Genomic DNA, 16,248 nt, shown 5'->3' with positions numbered 1-16,248 from the left:
TGTATTTGTTTTGAGTGTATTGTAATAACAATAATAATACATTTCATTTATAAGCGCCTTTCAAAACTGTCAAGGACAGTTCTCATTACGTGTTAATGCCTCTCAAAAAGGGACGAAAAAAATTAAAATGTACTTTTTAAAGTTTGTATGGCGTTCATATTGTCTCTGTATAATGTAAAAAAACATCCATTATTTTATGATGAATCGAACATTTTTGTTGTTCTTTATATATTATTATTATTATTATTATTATTATTATTATTATTATTATTATTATTATTATATTATTATTATTATTGCACGTCCAAGCGTGTTTTTTTTCAAAGAATGAACACAATTACAATTCATCAGAGAGGGAGACTAATTTCGATGTAGCTTTTCCTCATTCGCTCAATATTTACTTTTACTTTTGTTTATTTACTTATAGTCTGTACATTTTTAGTAGGTTTGTACTACTTATCCATTACTATTTCTAGTGTTGGGATGCTTGCTATTCAGTAAAAAGAAAACAGAAAGAAAATCGGGAAAGTAATTACCCCTGCAAAAATATATATTAACGTGGACATTGTAATAACGAGGGCAAACGTAAATAAGCAAATAAAAGTGAAAAAGAAGAAGTAGTACCTGTACTTTGGGGGATCTGACAACGAACCTACTTACAAATAAAGAGAAACATCAAACTCTTTATAGTACCTGTACTTTGTTGGCGCCACCTAGCCTGTTAATTGCCACTCGAATTTACGGCTTCGTCACCACTTCAGAGAGTCAACATGGACGCCCTGGAAAATGCCTCCTTTCCAGCTGGATACGAGAGCGACACCAGCAGCGACGAATGGTTCATGGATCGCCCCCTTGACAACAAGTTTTTCGACGTTCAGGTAAGTTCGACTTGCGAGCAGGAGAAATGCAAGTCTCGCTGGTATTAGCAGCTTCCAATACTGGAAATGGCGGCTACTTTGCCGCCATTGGCAAGACGAAGAACGCGTCGCTACCTGGCTAACATAGCTAACTGGAGTTGCTCGTTCGGTATCGGAGAAAATTAACTTAGTACAATGCTTAGACGTTATGTATCACAAAGTAAAACGTTTCGTGTGGTGTCTAATAACGAAATGATTGAAAATATTAGAATAGCATTAACTATTTTATCCTTGTCTGAGGTGAATTGAGTAGCCAAAAATTGTACTCAAGTAAAAGTTTTGTTACCTCAGTTCATAAAAATGACTCGTATCCAAATAATTACTTGAAAAAGAAAATATACATTCACCTGCAAATGCATTTTTTGTGTAACCTTTTATTTTTTTTAAACATTGAATTGAAGACAAAAATGGGAAAAAATGCACACATTCACACAATTATGACACGGCTAACTAAAACAATAAATTGAAAGATGTAGGGTTTTTTTCAATTGCTATAAAGATGATTTATTAAAAATCTATTTTAAACATGCATAGTCTGTAACATTCTAAACTGACTGTCCAACCTCTGCTTGAAGAAAGTTGAAAACAGTTGAAATTAGTTAAGCGCTTATTGACATTTTGTCAAACGTCAGTAGGTTAGGAAAAGACACGCAAGTTGGAAGCTCGAAATGGCCGTCTGACATTTCCTTTTTGTGACAGAAAGACGATTATAGTGCGGCAGACACTGGCGGTAAAGTCAATTTGCTAGAAAGAGCCATCCAAGAAGGCAACCTTGCTGCTATTGAACAGCTGCTGGACGAGGGTAAGAAACTTTTCATTCCAAAACAGCATTTAAATGTGTTTGTGTAGAATACACTCAGTAATAGTGAACTTTATGCACAGGGATGAATGTGGACAGCAGCCTGACCTTTGACCACACCCCGCTGATGTGTGCTGTCCGTCTGGCGGACTACAATGTGGCCACAGTGCTCCTGGACCGAGGAGCAAATGCCAATTTCAAAAAAGGTACCCCACTTGAACAATGACTTCGGATCATGTAAAATCATCAACTTTGTAATCATCCCTTAGTAGTGAATAATATATATATATATATTTTTTTCGGAACAAAAGTAGTAATCTTTCACCACTAATTACTAATCTTTGAAAGACAAAAACATACCCTGGGTATTTCAAAAACAATCTCAACAGACTAGATTGCCTTATTATTTTTTAATTTTAAATTTCTTGCCAACTTTTCATTTATAATCATCATCAAATTTTGCTTTAATTTATTTACTGACGTCTACTTAAGCCCAAGACAAGATGCCTTCTTTTAGTTTATGACGAGAACAACACAGCGGCGCAGTCAAGTCATCAACATTGTTCATCTGACATTACTTAACCATCGATGACGCCAAAGAGGAAATGTTGCAGAAACCCCACACTTCTGATCCTTGCGAGTTGTTTTTTGTTCAGGCACCACCTCATCATCCAACGCGTGGGGTGTGTTCAGGTTTGCCTGCAAAAAAAAACACGCCTGAACAACTCTTCCATGTCGGGAAAGGCCGACATCTTTACTCTGTGTGTTCCACAGTAAGCAATGAGTATGCTATGCTTCTGTTAGCCAAAATGCTAACCACACTATTATCATGAAACCCTTGTTACACAGTTACAAGATCTACAGATCTTGCGCTTCAATTTAATCAAAAAGTTCAACTGAGTCCAGAAGAATATCACAATGTTGGAAGAAGATGAAGAAAACAATTCAACACCCCAGTGTGCTTTTTTTTTTTCAAAGAAAGTCACGCATGAACAACACATCCCGGTCGCCACACTGCTGCCATTCCCGCTCAGCAAAATCTCTGGATCAGCACTTATTTATGCACACACAAGCTGGGCTCGTCTGATGTGCGCCCACGCAAAGAATATATAAACAACAAATACGCAGTTACACACATGCAGATGGAGAAACCCATAAACAAATACAACAACACTGCCAGAACAAAATTGACTTCAGTGCTGGTCGCTCTTATCAACATACGAACAACACCAGGCGTGGTTTAATGTACAAAGATGCTCATAGAGTAAAATCCAATCGAAAATAGTATCAGAAATGTGCGATTTTATTTTGAAGCGGCCATTTTATGGTCACATTGGGCGCCTTTGTAAAAAAAAAATGGCAACTCTACCTAACTTCCCAAGTGAGTCTGTGTAAGCTCTCAGTCATACAGGAGTGGTCCATCGATGAAAAGGTTTCTTCAGCCATCATCTGTACTTCTTTGAAGGTGTCGGACGTTTCGCTTCTCATCCAAGAGGCTTCGACAGCTAACTAAAATGTTGCTGGTAGATTTGGACCTATATACCTACAGTCCAGAGGTGGTGGTCAGACCTGCTCTCAGCTTTGGGGGAGCAGAGGACTATACCCTGAGGCTACACTGATTACTTCTATTGTCCTGACTGATTACTTCTATTGTCCTGCCTGATTATGGGGTCTACGACTGGCCTGATTGCCGCATTTGCTCTGGTATCACCTCATCAGCATAACTAAGCCTATGTTGCCTAACAAGTCTGTTGTAAGTACAATCCAAATTAAACCTCATCCCACCATGGCAATTTAGTGAAGGGTTTTGCTGTTTTATTCTCAAGTGAGATCATCTGATGACCATCAAATTTGAAGCAAATGTGATTTAACTTTTTGTAGATGGCTGGACGGTGCTCATGGCCAGCTGCACTGCGTCGGCAAATGAGGACAACATCGCTCGCTGCGTGGCGCTTCTGCTATCCAGGAATGCTGACCCCAACATGGCCGACGGGTGAGTTGGATTTCTACAAATAAAGTGGAATTTCACCTGCCGGATGTACGCAGAGTGTAACGTTCAAAAATCAAACAGTGCCCGTGCAAATCGTGCCAAAAGTCATGATCCATCTCTTGTTTAGCTTACAGGCTAACAACACCGTTGCGCTAACAGTGTCAGCGAAATGATCAGTTCCGTCTTAAAGCAAATATTTGAGTGAGGCAGTTTGGCGAAGACGCCGTCAAACACCACCAACATAGAAGAGCGTACGTTGATGTGGTCAGATCCAATCAAACCGCCTCCGTTTACGTCGGAGGATCAAACCAAAAATTAGCACCAGCTGCCTTTGCCCCCGCCCCCACTACAGTGGAAACAAACACACCGTCAACAAACACTCCCAATTGTTCACATGCGCTCACATTTACTCAACTGTCGATGCCGCAAGTGGCTCGGAGCTGCGACGCATATGTGAACATCGACGGTGGCCCCCACGGAACCTTCCCCAGCCCCCTGCCCGATACAAGATGTTGAGTTTTGCTCTAATGCCTGATAGAGTTCATCCAACTTGTTTTATAGTGCTAGCTAGCTATATGCTATCTATTAGCTATTTAGCTGTCTGGCTAGCTAGCTGGATAGCTATCTATTAGCTATACAGCTTTCTAGCTAGCTAGCTATGAGCTAGCTAAAAATAACATTTATTATTATTAGAGTTACTTCCAGGTTCAGTTGAACGCTGGCGCGTGTGGCTGCTGCTGCTCACCCACAGAAAAACGGATCCTGTGACTGTAAAGTGACCTTGAGAGTTTTGAAAGGCGCTTATAAATTAAATGTATTATTATTATTGTAGGTAAACAATAAATGAGGATATTGCTGGTTTTAAAACACACACGACTTTTGCTGGAATGCACACCAAACCCAGCGATCACCTTTCACAATGATGGATTTAATTTAATTGATGTATTTATTTTATAATGTTGATTATGGTAAATCAGAATCAGAAAGCCTTTAATAGTCATACAATGGGGAAATTTGCAATACATAAGACACCCAGAAGTCTCACTTTCCATTAACTTAAAACACGGGTCAACCTGACCTGTGATGTAACAAGAGGGTAAAGCTTCCCTATTGAAACGGTGACGTCTACTCTGCGAATGCAGATTGAAACTTTAAATCACAACCTGACCTTTTTAAAAAAAAAAATAATAATTTATGGTTGGACAGCTACACAGATAAGCGTGATGTACGGCCCCCCCCGGTGATTGCAATGCTCACACAAAAGCTGTATGAGAAAGACCTTGTGCGCCGACAGTAGAAATGAACGATGACACCCATCCCGTTCCCACTCCTTAAAGAGGAAGTGAATTGGCGAAGAATGCGCGCGGATTGACATCAAACATTAACTTTTGTCCACTTTGCCGGTGATTAATATGACTTTTTCTGCCGTCACACTGTTTGACCGTCGTCGATTCTCATCGCCACAAGTCAACAGTAAGCTCGCCTTGGACGTGTCACAGGCAAAAAAAAAGGTGATTGATGTACAGTATTTCTGTTCGCTCTCACCAGGTGTAATCGCAGTTATTGAATCAGGAATTGTCCAGCAGGAATTGTCCAGCAGGGCTTGTCCATCGGGACCTCTCGATGTGCCCTAAATAAAAGAAATAAATTGCAAAAAGAAATTGATAAATCAGACACTCCCCTACATACAAACATTCGTGTTATGAACAATGGTACATAAGAACATTTTTTGTAGTAACATATGTTGTATTCTCTCCAGTTGTACTTATACATATCGTTATAGAGCATATATTTAATTAAATGTTTATTTATTATTATTATTATTATTATTATTATAATATTAATATTTATTTGTTTTATGTTTATTTGTGCCTTGCATGCTGGGTCCGAGAGGACAGTAATTTCATCTGTGCTGTATGTCATGCATATTAGCATATTTGACAATAAAGCTGACTTTGACTTTATTTTTCAGTACAAACAAATACAGGTTATTTATACAATAATTAAACATATTTATATAAGCCTTAAACATACTTATATAACCTTAAACATATATTCCATACAAAATATAGCACTGAAGCAACTTACGAACAAATTCACCTTACGAACGACCGTCCGGAACGTATCTCGTTCGTGAGTTGGGGAGCGTCTGTACATAGATACAGTAAAGTCTCGTTATATCGATATTCAAGGGAGTCCGAAAAAATATCGATATAACCGGGACTATCGATATATCCGAACCCGTTTGCATGTAATTTTCTCTGTGCGTGCATAGAAATAGTATCGATATAACCGGGACTATCGATATATCCGATATCGATATAACGAGACTTTACTGTAAATAAAAATAAACAAATAAATAAATAAATACATTTCCCCATTGGCTTTCCGATTCTGAAATAGATGAAATAAATTAAATAAATTGATAAATAGATAAATAAAAACAGACAAATGAATAAATACATTTCCACATTGGCTTTCTGATTCTGAAATATATAAAATGAATGAAATAAATACATTGATGTTGACATTGATGACATTGTATAAATAAATGGATAAATAAAAACAGACATAAATAAAAAAGTAGGGGTTTGCAATGACCGATCTTGTCATTCCGAACTGGCAGGATAACAAAAATAAATAGCGACGGGCGATGCAAAACCATCATTGAACGTTAGTTATCATCTGTGAATGGATCCCGATGACCAATTTTGATGACATGCCATAAAAGTAGCAACGTGACAACTGTTCCCAAAAATAACGATCTGTCAAATAGTCTTGAGAGTCTGAGTACAACGACAACAAAAAAAATCCAAATAATTTAGATTTTTTTTGTTTTGGACTAAATTCCACTTGTCACGTTGCGATCAGAACGTGTCCTATTTTTGGTGGGTGTGATGCAATTCTAATAAATAAAATACAAATGTTTAAAAATGCCATAACCGAGAATCAAGCACCCGTTTCTAATCTTATTTTATTACTTTTTTGAAGGTCGCAAACGACATGCCTGATGTTAGCCGCCAGAGACAATTACTGCAAAATCTTGAACCTCCTCGCGTCCCACGGAGCCTGCCTTGACATGCAAGATGCCAACGGATACACCGTATGTGACATTTTTTTTGCAGCTAACTCACCGACATGCGTGCGTACGTGAATAAATAACCGAAGGCTCGTTTCAGGCCTTGTCGCTGGCCGTTCAGCACGGCCGAGAAAATGCCGTGCTGAAGCTCCTCCAACTGGGAGCTGACAGCAGCATCGCCACCAAGGAAGGAAAGAGCCCCGCCCAGCTGGCTGTGCTTCTCCAGGACGCACAGGTTTTATTCATTTTGGAATATATATATATATTTTTTTTTTTTCATTTTTGGAATCTGAAATGTTTTATTTTGAAAAAATACTACAATATATCACTTGACGCATGTCAAAGGAGTGCTTCTCGGCCACGTGATTGATACATGTAGGTTACTCCTAAAATGAAACCCAGGATCTGCGTCATTTACGGTTTTATTTTTCATGCACTTTGTATTTGCTGCGTATCTTATTTTGAAGGTACATTTAAACGTCACCATAGCGAATCTAAGAAGTGTGTTGCAGCCAAATAGGTTTTCATGAAGGTCATATCATATTATTTTGTTGTATTTATCCGTCACACGTGAGAGGCTGGTCCCCAAAAATATTAAATGACATTGAACCGGAGGAAAAAATTAAATATTGCATATATGGAACAGAAGATGCATATGTATCAATGCAGTCAATACTGTAAAGTGAGCATATTAAAAATAAAATTGTATGTGCATGTTTTTTTTTTTAATACCACGGCAGATCTCCAAAATTCTGTCCTCCACATTGAACGTTGATCCCGTGCTCCCTTTCAACTCGGCGGAAGAAAGCCGTCCTACGATGGTCAACCCTGGGTCGGCATCTGTTATGGAAAGGTAAAAAAGTTGTGTCATACAACCTCGTAGTGAAAATATTCAAATTTTAAGAAAAGGTGAAGGAATGCACGTCACTGTAAAACTTAGTGTTTGTTGCCCTCTGGTGACTTCTTTGAGCAACTGCAAGGATCAATCAAACGAGTCCATACAAGTCATGGTGTCTGTTTTATTTTTCCAAAGTGTAACTAAACTGGATGGCCTGGAGCTCCTGCTTTGCAGTTTAGATCTGGACCACCTGATTGACATCATGCATGTACGTCACGGTTATGTTATTTGTCCTTTTTTTTTCTTCTTTCCGAGCATTAAGGTTAAAACATTCCTACATATCTGTGTAACAACAGCTACATATGTGCTTGTGATTAAGATCTACTCGTATATTGTTCACCCACCCCCCAAAAAATTGCTTCGGTGAGCACTCTCCGCATCCAAAAAAAAAAACGTTTTCACTTAAAATCCCTGAATCACATGCTTCAGAATCAGAAAGCCTTTAATCATCCCACAATGGGGAAATATGCAAAATAATGTGTCCAAGGGGTTTCACGGTCCACAGGAATCGCAAAAAAAGTAAAAAAAATAACAGAGGTGAGCAGAAATGAAGATGCCCATTGGGGAACAAAAAATACAATCAGACAAACACATACAATATTTTCGGGTGTATAAGGCGCACCCCTCAATGAGTGGCATATTTTCAAACTTTTTCCAGAGATAAGGCGCACCGGAGTATAAGGCACACCTCCAATGAATGGTTTATTTTCAAACTGTTTCACTATATAAGGCACACCGAAGTATAAGGCAAACCCCCAATGAATGATTTATTTTCAAACTTTTTCCATATATAAGGCGCACCTTCAATGAATGGTTTCTTTTCAAAGTTTTTCCATATATAAGGCACACTGGAGTATAAAGTGCACCTCCAATGAATTGTTTATTGTCAAACCTTTTCCATGTATATGGTACACCGGAGTACAAGGCGCACCCCCAATGAATGGTGTATTTTCAAACTTTTTCCATATATAAGGCGCACTGCATTATAAGGCGCTACAGTAGAGTTACAGTCGGTTACGCACCACTTTTACAGGTGGGAATGGAGTCAATGGCTGCTGACAGTAAATGTGAGACCTGTTATGGCACAATATGACTTCACATACAAGGTGCACCCGCTTATAAGGCGCAGGGTCATCTTTGGAATAAAATCAAGGCTTCTGGGTGCACCTTATAATAAATAATAATAAATAACATTTTATTTCAAGCGCCTTTCAAAACACCCAAGGACACTTTACAATAAAAACAATAAAACAAAGCACATAACAATAAAACCATAAGTAAAATGATACATACACTGGAAAATACGGTAAATAAAATAGTAGGATGGAAAGGGACTCAAACAAGGGTATGCGCTGCTGTAGAGGCATATTTTGAAAATATCCACACCCGCGTGGCCTTCCCACATCCCCCCCGATTTCACCCTGTTGAATAATGGTCGCACACCGCCTTTTTTTTTAACGCTACAGGTGAGACGTTACAGTAGGAGGAACGGGGAGCTATGACGCTTTCATGTAATGAGCTGTGCAGTTTACATATTTCTACTAACATGGTTGATAGAACGAGCACGGAGAGTTTGGGCTCGGTTTGATATGCTGGCGTCAGCCATGCGGGCGCATCTGTTCAAGTTGTGCCCGTGTGCCTTTGCAGGGGCGGGGCATCACCTGGGGCGAGCTGCTGATGATGGAGGACGAGGACCTGGCCAAGGTACGGGGCGAATGTAAAATTCTGTCGCTGAACGTGAGAAAACCAGGGCTGCACCAGCGCACGGATGACTTGTGAACCACGACGGTGATCGTCACGTGACGTTTGAGCACATTTTGGGGAATTTCAAACATTGCGTGGATGGAAAGTATAACAAACGTCTGCAACACTGTCAAAGCCGTAAATTCAATATCTTTTTGTATTTATTTTTCCTTTTGTGTACCAAAATAAAGTATGTTAGACCAAAATAAGGTATTTGGTACACAAGAGGGGTCAAACTATGAAAAATTAAGAGTGCTCACAAAAGTGATAGCTTAAAAAAAAAAGGCAAAAAATGGCTTGTGCGTGTACAGTATGCCTAATGTTATGTAAATGAGATACAAAAAAATATATGTTTTTGATTATATAACTTTTCACCAAAAGGTTGGCATCACCAAAGCAACGGACAGGCAGAAGGTTCTGAGCGCTGTGCAGCAGATGCAAATGGACAAAATGGACTTGGACACAATCGAGCAACTCGGAGTGACTGACAGCGGGTTTGTATCGTGCCTTCATTAATCAAAGTCCTTTGGCCAAATTATTTTTTTATTTAACCATGTAAAAAAAAAAAATCTGCAATTGTGACGCTTGGTTTAGTGAGGAGGACAGAATTCGCATTAAAATCAGAAACAGAATCAGAAAGCCATTAACTGATTCACTGACAGACGATGTGCAAAAATGTGTCCGCTCCAGTGCCAGGGTTTTTGTCATTGTCACTCAAATTGCAGAACTCACAGAATATTGAGTTTTAGGACCACATAAACATTCAATGCAGCGTATGAAACCGCTTAGACACTCTTCTTTCATTAGAAAAAAAGAGTTAATTCCTAAGTAATATGGGTGTGGAGTTATCTGAGCTTGAAATGGGGGGCAGCTGTACAAAAGTCAAATGCTGCCCCCTCGTGGGAGGGGAAAACATATCCAGAGGTCTGACCAGCGCTTTATTGGCAAATTTAAGGATAACCAATTAAATATATTTATACAGTAAAGTTTCGTTATATCCATATCGGATATATCGATAGTCCCGGTTATATCGATACTATTTCTATGCACGCACGGAGAAAATTACATGCAAACAGGGTCGGATATTTAGTCCCGGTTATATCGATATTTTTTCGGACTCCCTTGAATATCGATATAACGAGACTTTACTGTATATTAGTTTGTACAGTGCAGCGTTGTGCATTTTCAGACCTTTCATCTTTGAAATTTCAATTTCAGACATTTCAGGTTCATGAACACTTTATGAATTGTGTTTAGCTACTCTTTGTTATATTTCGTGTTGTTTTTCTTAGCTTTTCTTAACATTCTGACCACCAAATACAATTGGATGGCATGCACGAAAAGGTAACAGGCCCTCTTTAATCAATGAAAAGTTCTCTGATTATTAAATTCACGTTTCATACGAGACGCATTGTGGTCGTTTGGCGTCATCACTTTCTCAAAGCTGCCAAGGGTGCTTTCGGCGCACTGAATACGAGTTGCTAAATGGCCTTGTCCTGGTTCAAGCCTTGCGCCATCCTTCTGCCTCCTGACGTCTGTCCGCCGAGCCTTCACGGAGAGATGGGGTGCGCCCAGACGACTCTGCCGCGAGCTCTTGTCGCCCTTAGCCTTACAAATCATTACAGCTCCACTTAAACCGTTACTGAAGGTTGAGATGAGCACAAAATGAGAATGAGAGATGCTCACAGGTGTGATGGACAACTTCCAGTGTGTGTGTGTGGGGGAGGGGGGTGTTCGAGTGCAGAAGACTGGCTCAATGCTAGAAATATACAGTGTTCGCCTGGGATAGTGATGGAGTCAAAAATTCAAACATTTTATTTGGAGGATAATTGATATGCCGCCAAAAAAATTTTGGATGGTGGCTAAGTAGGATTTTAGTTTTAACTCATTCCCTGCCATTCCCACATTTATTCAGGAATTAAAAAGTGTGACGTGGCGCACCATTCCCGAATTTGTTTGGGTTTTGTTTTTTCTTGCGGGAGGAATGCCAATCAAGCGCTGGTCAGACCTCTGGCAATGTTTTTTCCCTTCCACGAGGGGGCAGCATTTGCCTTTTGTCCATGTTAGCACTTTGCTTACAGCTTCAGCTGTTGTTAAAGCGCCATATAAATCAATCAATCTATAATTTAATTTATTTTAATCTAGAATTGCTTCATGTCACAAAGAGGGTATAGCAAGTGCTGAAGAATGAATGACTATCTGTGTCTTTGTGTTGTCATATTATTTGTTATTTAGTTTTTTTTTTCGTTATTTTGACTTCAAGATGGCGCCGCGAGAGTGGCTGCCTTTCCAGCAGCTCCTGTATTTTGTTTTTCTACTTCTTTCTTTCTTTCCTCTTCCTTTCATAACTTTGCTGCTGTAAAATGTAAATTTCTCCACTGCGAGACGAATAAAGGTACATCAATCCAATAATTACAATACAATAGCACATTTTCTATACATAAATTAAGGCATATTTTGATATTTTGTGTAGTTTTAAGGCTTATTTCGTAGAAAATTATGTTTTTATGAGGACCTGGGAACGGATTATTCTCATTTGAATGGTTTCTTATGGGTAATAAATGTTTGGAAGATGGACTTTTCGCCTTACACACACTTTCTGGGAACCAATTAAGTTCTTAAGCTGAGGTATCACTGTATATGTATTGCATTTTGTACAGCTGTCCCAATTTCAAGCTCAGATAACTCCAGACCTATATAACTTAGGAATTAACTCTTTTTTTCTGCTGAAAGAAGAGAGTATAAAGGTTTCTGACGCTGCATTGAATGTTTAAGCAGTCCTAAAACTCAATGTTCTGTGGGTCCTGCAATTTGAGTGAAAATGACAAAAACCCTGGCACTGGAGCGGACACATTTTTGCACATCGTCTGGCAGTGAATCAGTTAAAAAAGACAACAATTGTGGGTAAAATTTCCGAAAATATATTTAAAAAATGAAGAGAAAATACCAAAAGTTTTGAAAAACAATATTTTAGAATACCTAAAAGACTTTTATGTAGTTTTATTAAAACGTTTTAGCTAGGATAGTTTTTCAGGCTACTTGAGAGCTTGCCAAGTCACCCAATCGTGGCCATCTTGGACCGCACCCCCGATAAAGACGAAAAAGATATATTTTTAAATAAAGTGACATATTAAGAAATAAAAATCGGACTTGTCAAAAGACCGTCAGATTTCAATGTGATAACACGCTCCCTCAAAAAAATGAAGAAAGATTGAGAGGCAAGCTCACACATTTTTTTTTTTTCCCAGAGTAAAACAACAAAGCCGAAACATAACATGAGATATTTTTGTGCGGGCTGGCTGTCATCGCCACGTTAAGACAAACTAGGAGCAGCGAGAAGGGGAGTCTCGACCGCCTGACACTGTTTACACTGCTCACCTTGACGGAGTGCGCCTCCTCCGAGGCAGATGTGGCGCTAAAATAACAACGATCAATAATCCAACATGTCGAGTTATGCCGCTTGATGAATACGAATCACTTATCGTCTGAGAAACTTTTTCGATGGGCGGTGGGGAGGCCGCCACCTGTTTGCCGAGGTGCTTGACGTTTGTCCATCCCATTCGTATTCATCAAAAGAAATTTCAATTTAACTATTATTATGGATACTTTTTTATTTGTTTTATAGGAGTGAGGAGCTGCTTACCTTCTTACTCAAGGTAAAGCAGCAATGCTGCGGTATGACGGAAACCATTCAAGAAACCGTCCGCCGTCTCCCCCTGCAGGTCTCCAAGGTACACTGCATGTTGGGCCGCTTCATTCAGCGCGCATGCGCCGTTTGGTTTCGCCAGAACATTGATTGCGTGACAGGTAACCCTGGAATAAAGAAAAAAAAAAATCAAAAAGTGAGAAATGCCCAGGGAATCATGTAAAAAAAAAAAAAAAAAAAATCGGGAAAATTATTCACGTTTAAAGGGCAACCGACGTCACTTTTTTGTTTTTTTTGTTTTTTGCAACTAGCCACTCGTTTCGGCCCATTAGTTAAAGGACAACCATTTTGTTGTTTCCTAACTGACATCAGAAATACGTTTTATAGCATCTAAAATACCCAAAACACGCAGTATGATATTTTTATTCAAATGCAAAACACCAATAAAAATGACTTAAAGTGTCCCAAATCTGAAAAAAAATTGAGCTGCGAATTGGGCATTTTCAGAAAGTCCCGCCCCCAGTTCGTGACATCAGGTCAAGACTTCTTGCATTGCTGGAGAATCAAAACAATGGCTTCAGATTCGGAGAACATGCTTTCTTGTTACACCTCCAGTTATGAATATGATTCAAATAGTTCTGAAGAGGAAAGCATACATGTTTGCAATCGATTAAAGAATTTATTCCGTGTCATTTTGAGGCAAACGGGCGGGAATGTCTCACCCAAAAAGAGGCAATAAAATGGCCACCGAGCTGTGAGGAATGCATCAGCCCGTTTCCACAGGCTGATACATTATTTCCATGGAGCTTGGACTCCCTCTGCTGGCGGCTTTTGGATGTAACACAAGGGTTTAAAAAAAAAACAGTACAGCAAAATACATTGACGTGATGGAAGGACCGCTACAATGTGTCTTTTTTTACGGTAAAGGGCGGTCCTTTTCTGACGTCACGTGAGGACTCGTCACCAACTCAAAAACAAGACTTCCTGAATGTTCAGCGCGAGTCTTAAAACGTAAAATATAGCTATATGCGGTGGAATCTTATTCAAATCAAATACGCCCAGTAGAAGTCATTTGAAGCCATTTTACAAATTATGGACACAACTTGTCCGGAGACGTCGGTTGTCCTTTAAACACATTGAGAGAGAGCAAAAAAAAAAAAAAAAATATATATATATATATATATATATATATATATAAAAATATATATATATATATATATATATATATATATATATATATATATATATATATACACACACACAGTAAAGTCTCGTTATATCGATATCGGATGTATCGATAGTCCCGGTTATATCGATACTATTTCTATGCACGCACGGAGAAAATTACATGCAAACAGGGTCGGATATATCGATAGTCCCGGTTATATCGATATTTTTTCGGACTCCCTTGAATATCGATATAATGAGACTTTACTGTATATATATAACGGATTATTCTCTTTTTAATGGTTTCCTATGGGAAATTAATTTTTGGGATACACACTTTTCGCCTTACACACTCTGTCTGGGAACCAATTAAGTTCGTAAGCCAAGGTATCACTGCATTTGCTTGTAGCTGGTCTTCACGCTGGACCACGAGAGGGAGGCCCAGGCCGTGTGCAGCCAATTGACGGTGCAGATCCAAGACCTGCAGACAGAAGTCAACTGCCTACGCAATCTACTCTGCCAGGTCCGCAAAAAAAACTCTCTGCGTACTGTATTTCAATGTTGACAAGGTCCAGCGCGTGCGTGCGTGCGTGCGTATGCGTGCGTGTGTGAGAGTCTGACAGGAGCGAATGCTCACAGCCAATAAGTCAGCACCACTGTGACATTGCCTTGTCAGCGAACAGACACAAGAGGGTAGATTTGGGGAGTGGTGGTGGTGGGGGGGGGGGGGGGGTGATGGGTCCAAGTTGAGAGGTGAAAAGAGTTCAATGAGCGGCACATAGACAAATCGCAGGTGGGGGGGGGGGCACTGCGATTCATATCAAGGAAAAATCAAATTGGGATCCTTTCCTGCTAATTGTAGGGGGTGGGGGTGGGGGTTTCACACACACAGATGAGCGAGACCCCAAACTGCCTTGGCCTTCCTCCACCCGTCGATAGGAAACGGACGCGCCGGGCGAGGGTCGCCGCGGCGGTCTTGGGGGCCGCCCTGCTTCTCTTCTTCAGCCATCGCTACCTGCCCAAGTTAAGGAGCAACTTTCTGTCATTTTAAGATGTCTGGTTCTTTTGTGTTGATCCATTTGGATGTTGTTCCCAAGATAACTATTTTTTTTTAAGTTTAGAGGTTTTAGTTTTTGGGATCATGTTGTGGCCTGTGGGGATATTTTGTTTTGCAAATAAAATGGTCAGATTTGCACGTTTTAGTTTTGGCAAGCATGGAAAAAGATTGAGAACGAATTAGAGAATGAAGAGATTATTTGTCTCCTGAAATCCACACAGCCACAGAAACAACCTTTCAGACAATAAAAAGGCCAAAATTGTCACTTTTTTTCTTTTTTTTTTTTTGTCTCAATGAGAAAAAAAAGTTCAACTCGTTCGTGACTCACGCTCCTAGGGAATGATGGGAAAACAATCCAATTTCCTCATTAAGTCTCCCACTGATCAAAGATGGAGAAAATGCCGCATGACACTTTGTACTGCATGTGACACATAATCTCATAAATGCTGCTTTGGGAAAATTGCCCGCTCTGATAACTCACTCAGCAGCAAAGCCCTCCAAAACTGAGTGTCAGGCAAAAAAAAAATTATATATATATATATATATATATATATATATACACACACACACACACACACAGTAAAGTCTCGTTATATCGATATCGGTTATATCGATAGTCCCGGTTATATCGATAGTCTTTTATCGAATATCGATATAACGAGACTTTACTGTGTATATCGATATATCGGAATATATATAATATATTTATATATATATATATATATATATATATATATATATATATATATATATATATATATATATATATATATACACACACACACACACACACACACACATATACTGATGTGTATACGTCTGTGTAAGCTCTCAGTCGTACAGGAGTGGTCCATCGATGAGAAGGTTTCTTCAGCCGTCATCTGTACAAAAGTGAAGGTTTCGGACGTTTCGCCTCCTATCCAAGAGGCTTCGTCAGACGAAACGTCCGAAA

General features: G+C 39.3%; 1 protein-coding gene across 1 annotated transcript; it reads left to right on the top strand.

The window, feature by feature from the left end:
* Positions 1–770: 770 nt before the first annotated feature.
* On the top strand, positions 771–15,290 carry asz1 (ankyrin repeat, SAM and basic leucine zipper domain containing 1). The gene is made up of 13 exons (XM_088995933.1): positions 771–878; positions 1,617–1,719; positions 1,800–1,922; positions 3,598–3,709; positions 6,698–6,809; positions 6,886–7,020; positions 7,526–7,638; positions 7,819–7,891; positions 9,331–9,387; positions 9,808–9,920; positions 13,052–13,157; positions 14,649–14,762; positions 15,132–15,290. The coding sequence occupies exons 1-13, from the start codon at positions 771–773 to the stop codon at positions 15,288–15,290; spliced, it is 1,428 nt and encodes a 475-aa protein (XP_088852059.1).
* The last annotated feature ends 958 nt before the right edge of the window (positions 15,291–16,248 follow it).

Source organism: Hippocampus bargibanti, linkage group LG05 (genome assembly GCF_051943395.1).
Source record: "Hippocampus bargibanti isolate YZ-2025 linkage group LG05, ASM5194339v1, whole genome shotgun sequence".
Classification (NCBI taxonomy): domain Eukaryota; kingdom Metazoa; phylum Chordata; class Actinopteri; order Syngnathiformes; family Syngnathidae; genus Hippocampus; species Hippocampus bargibanti.
The sequence above is the reverse complement of the archived record's forward strand: the minus strand, read 5'-3'. Positions and strand labels throughout refer to the sequence as shown.

What these genes read in the sequence shown, in the direction of transcription:
- asz1 (XM_088995933.1), top strand. Translation starts at nt 771, where the DNA reads ATGGACGCCCTGGAAAATGCCTCCTTTCCAGCTGGATACGAGAGCGAC. An exon ending in TGAACAGCTGCTGGACGAGG is followed by an intron (nt 1,720 to 1,799) that starts GTAAGAAACTTT and finishes CTTTATGCACAG; the next exon opens with GGATGAATGTGGACAGCAGC. An exon ending in AAGATGCCAACGGATACACC is followed by an intron (nt 6,810 to 6,885) that starts GTATGTGACATT and finishes GGCTCGTTTCAG; the next exon opens with GCCTTGTCGCTGGCCGTTCA.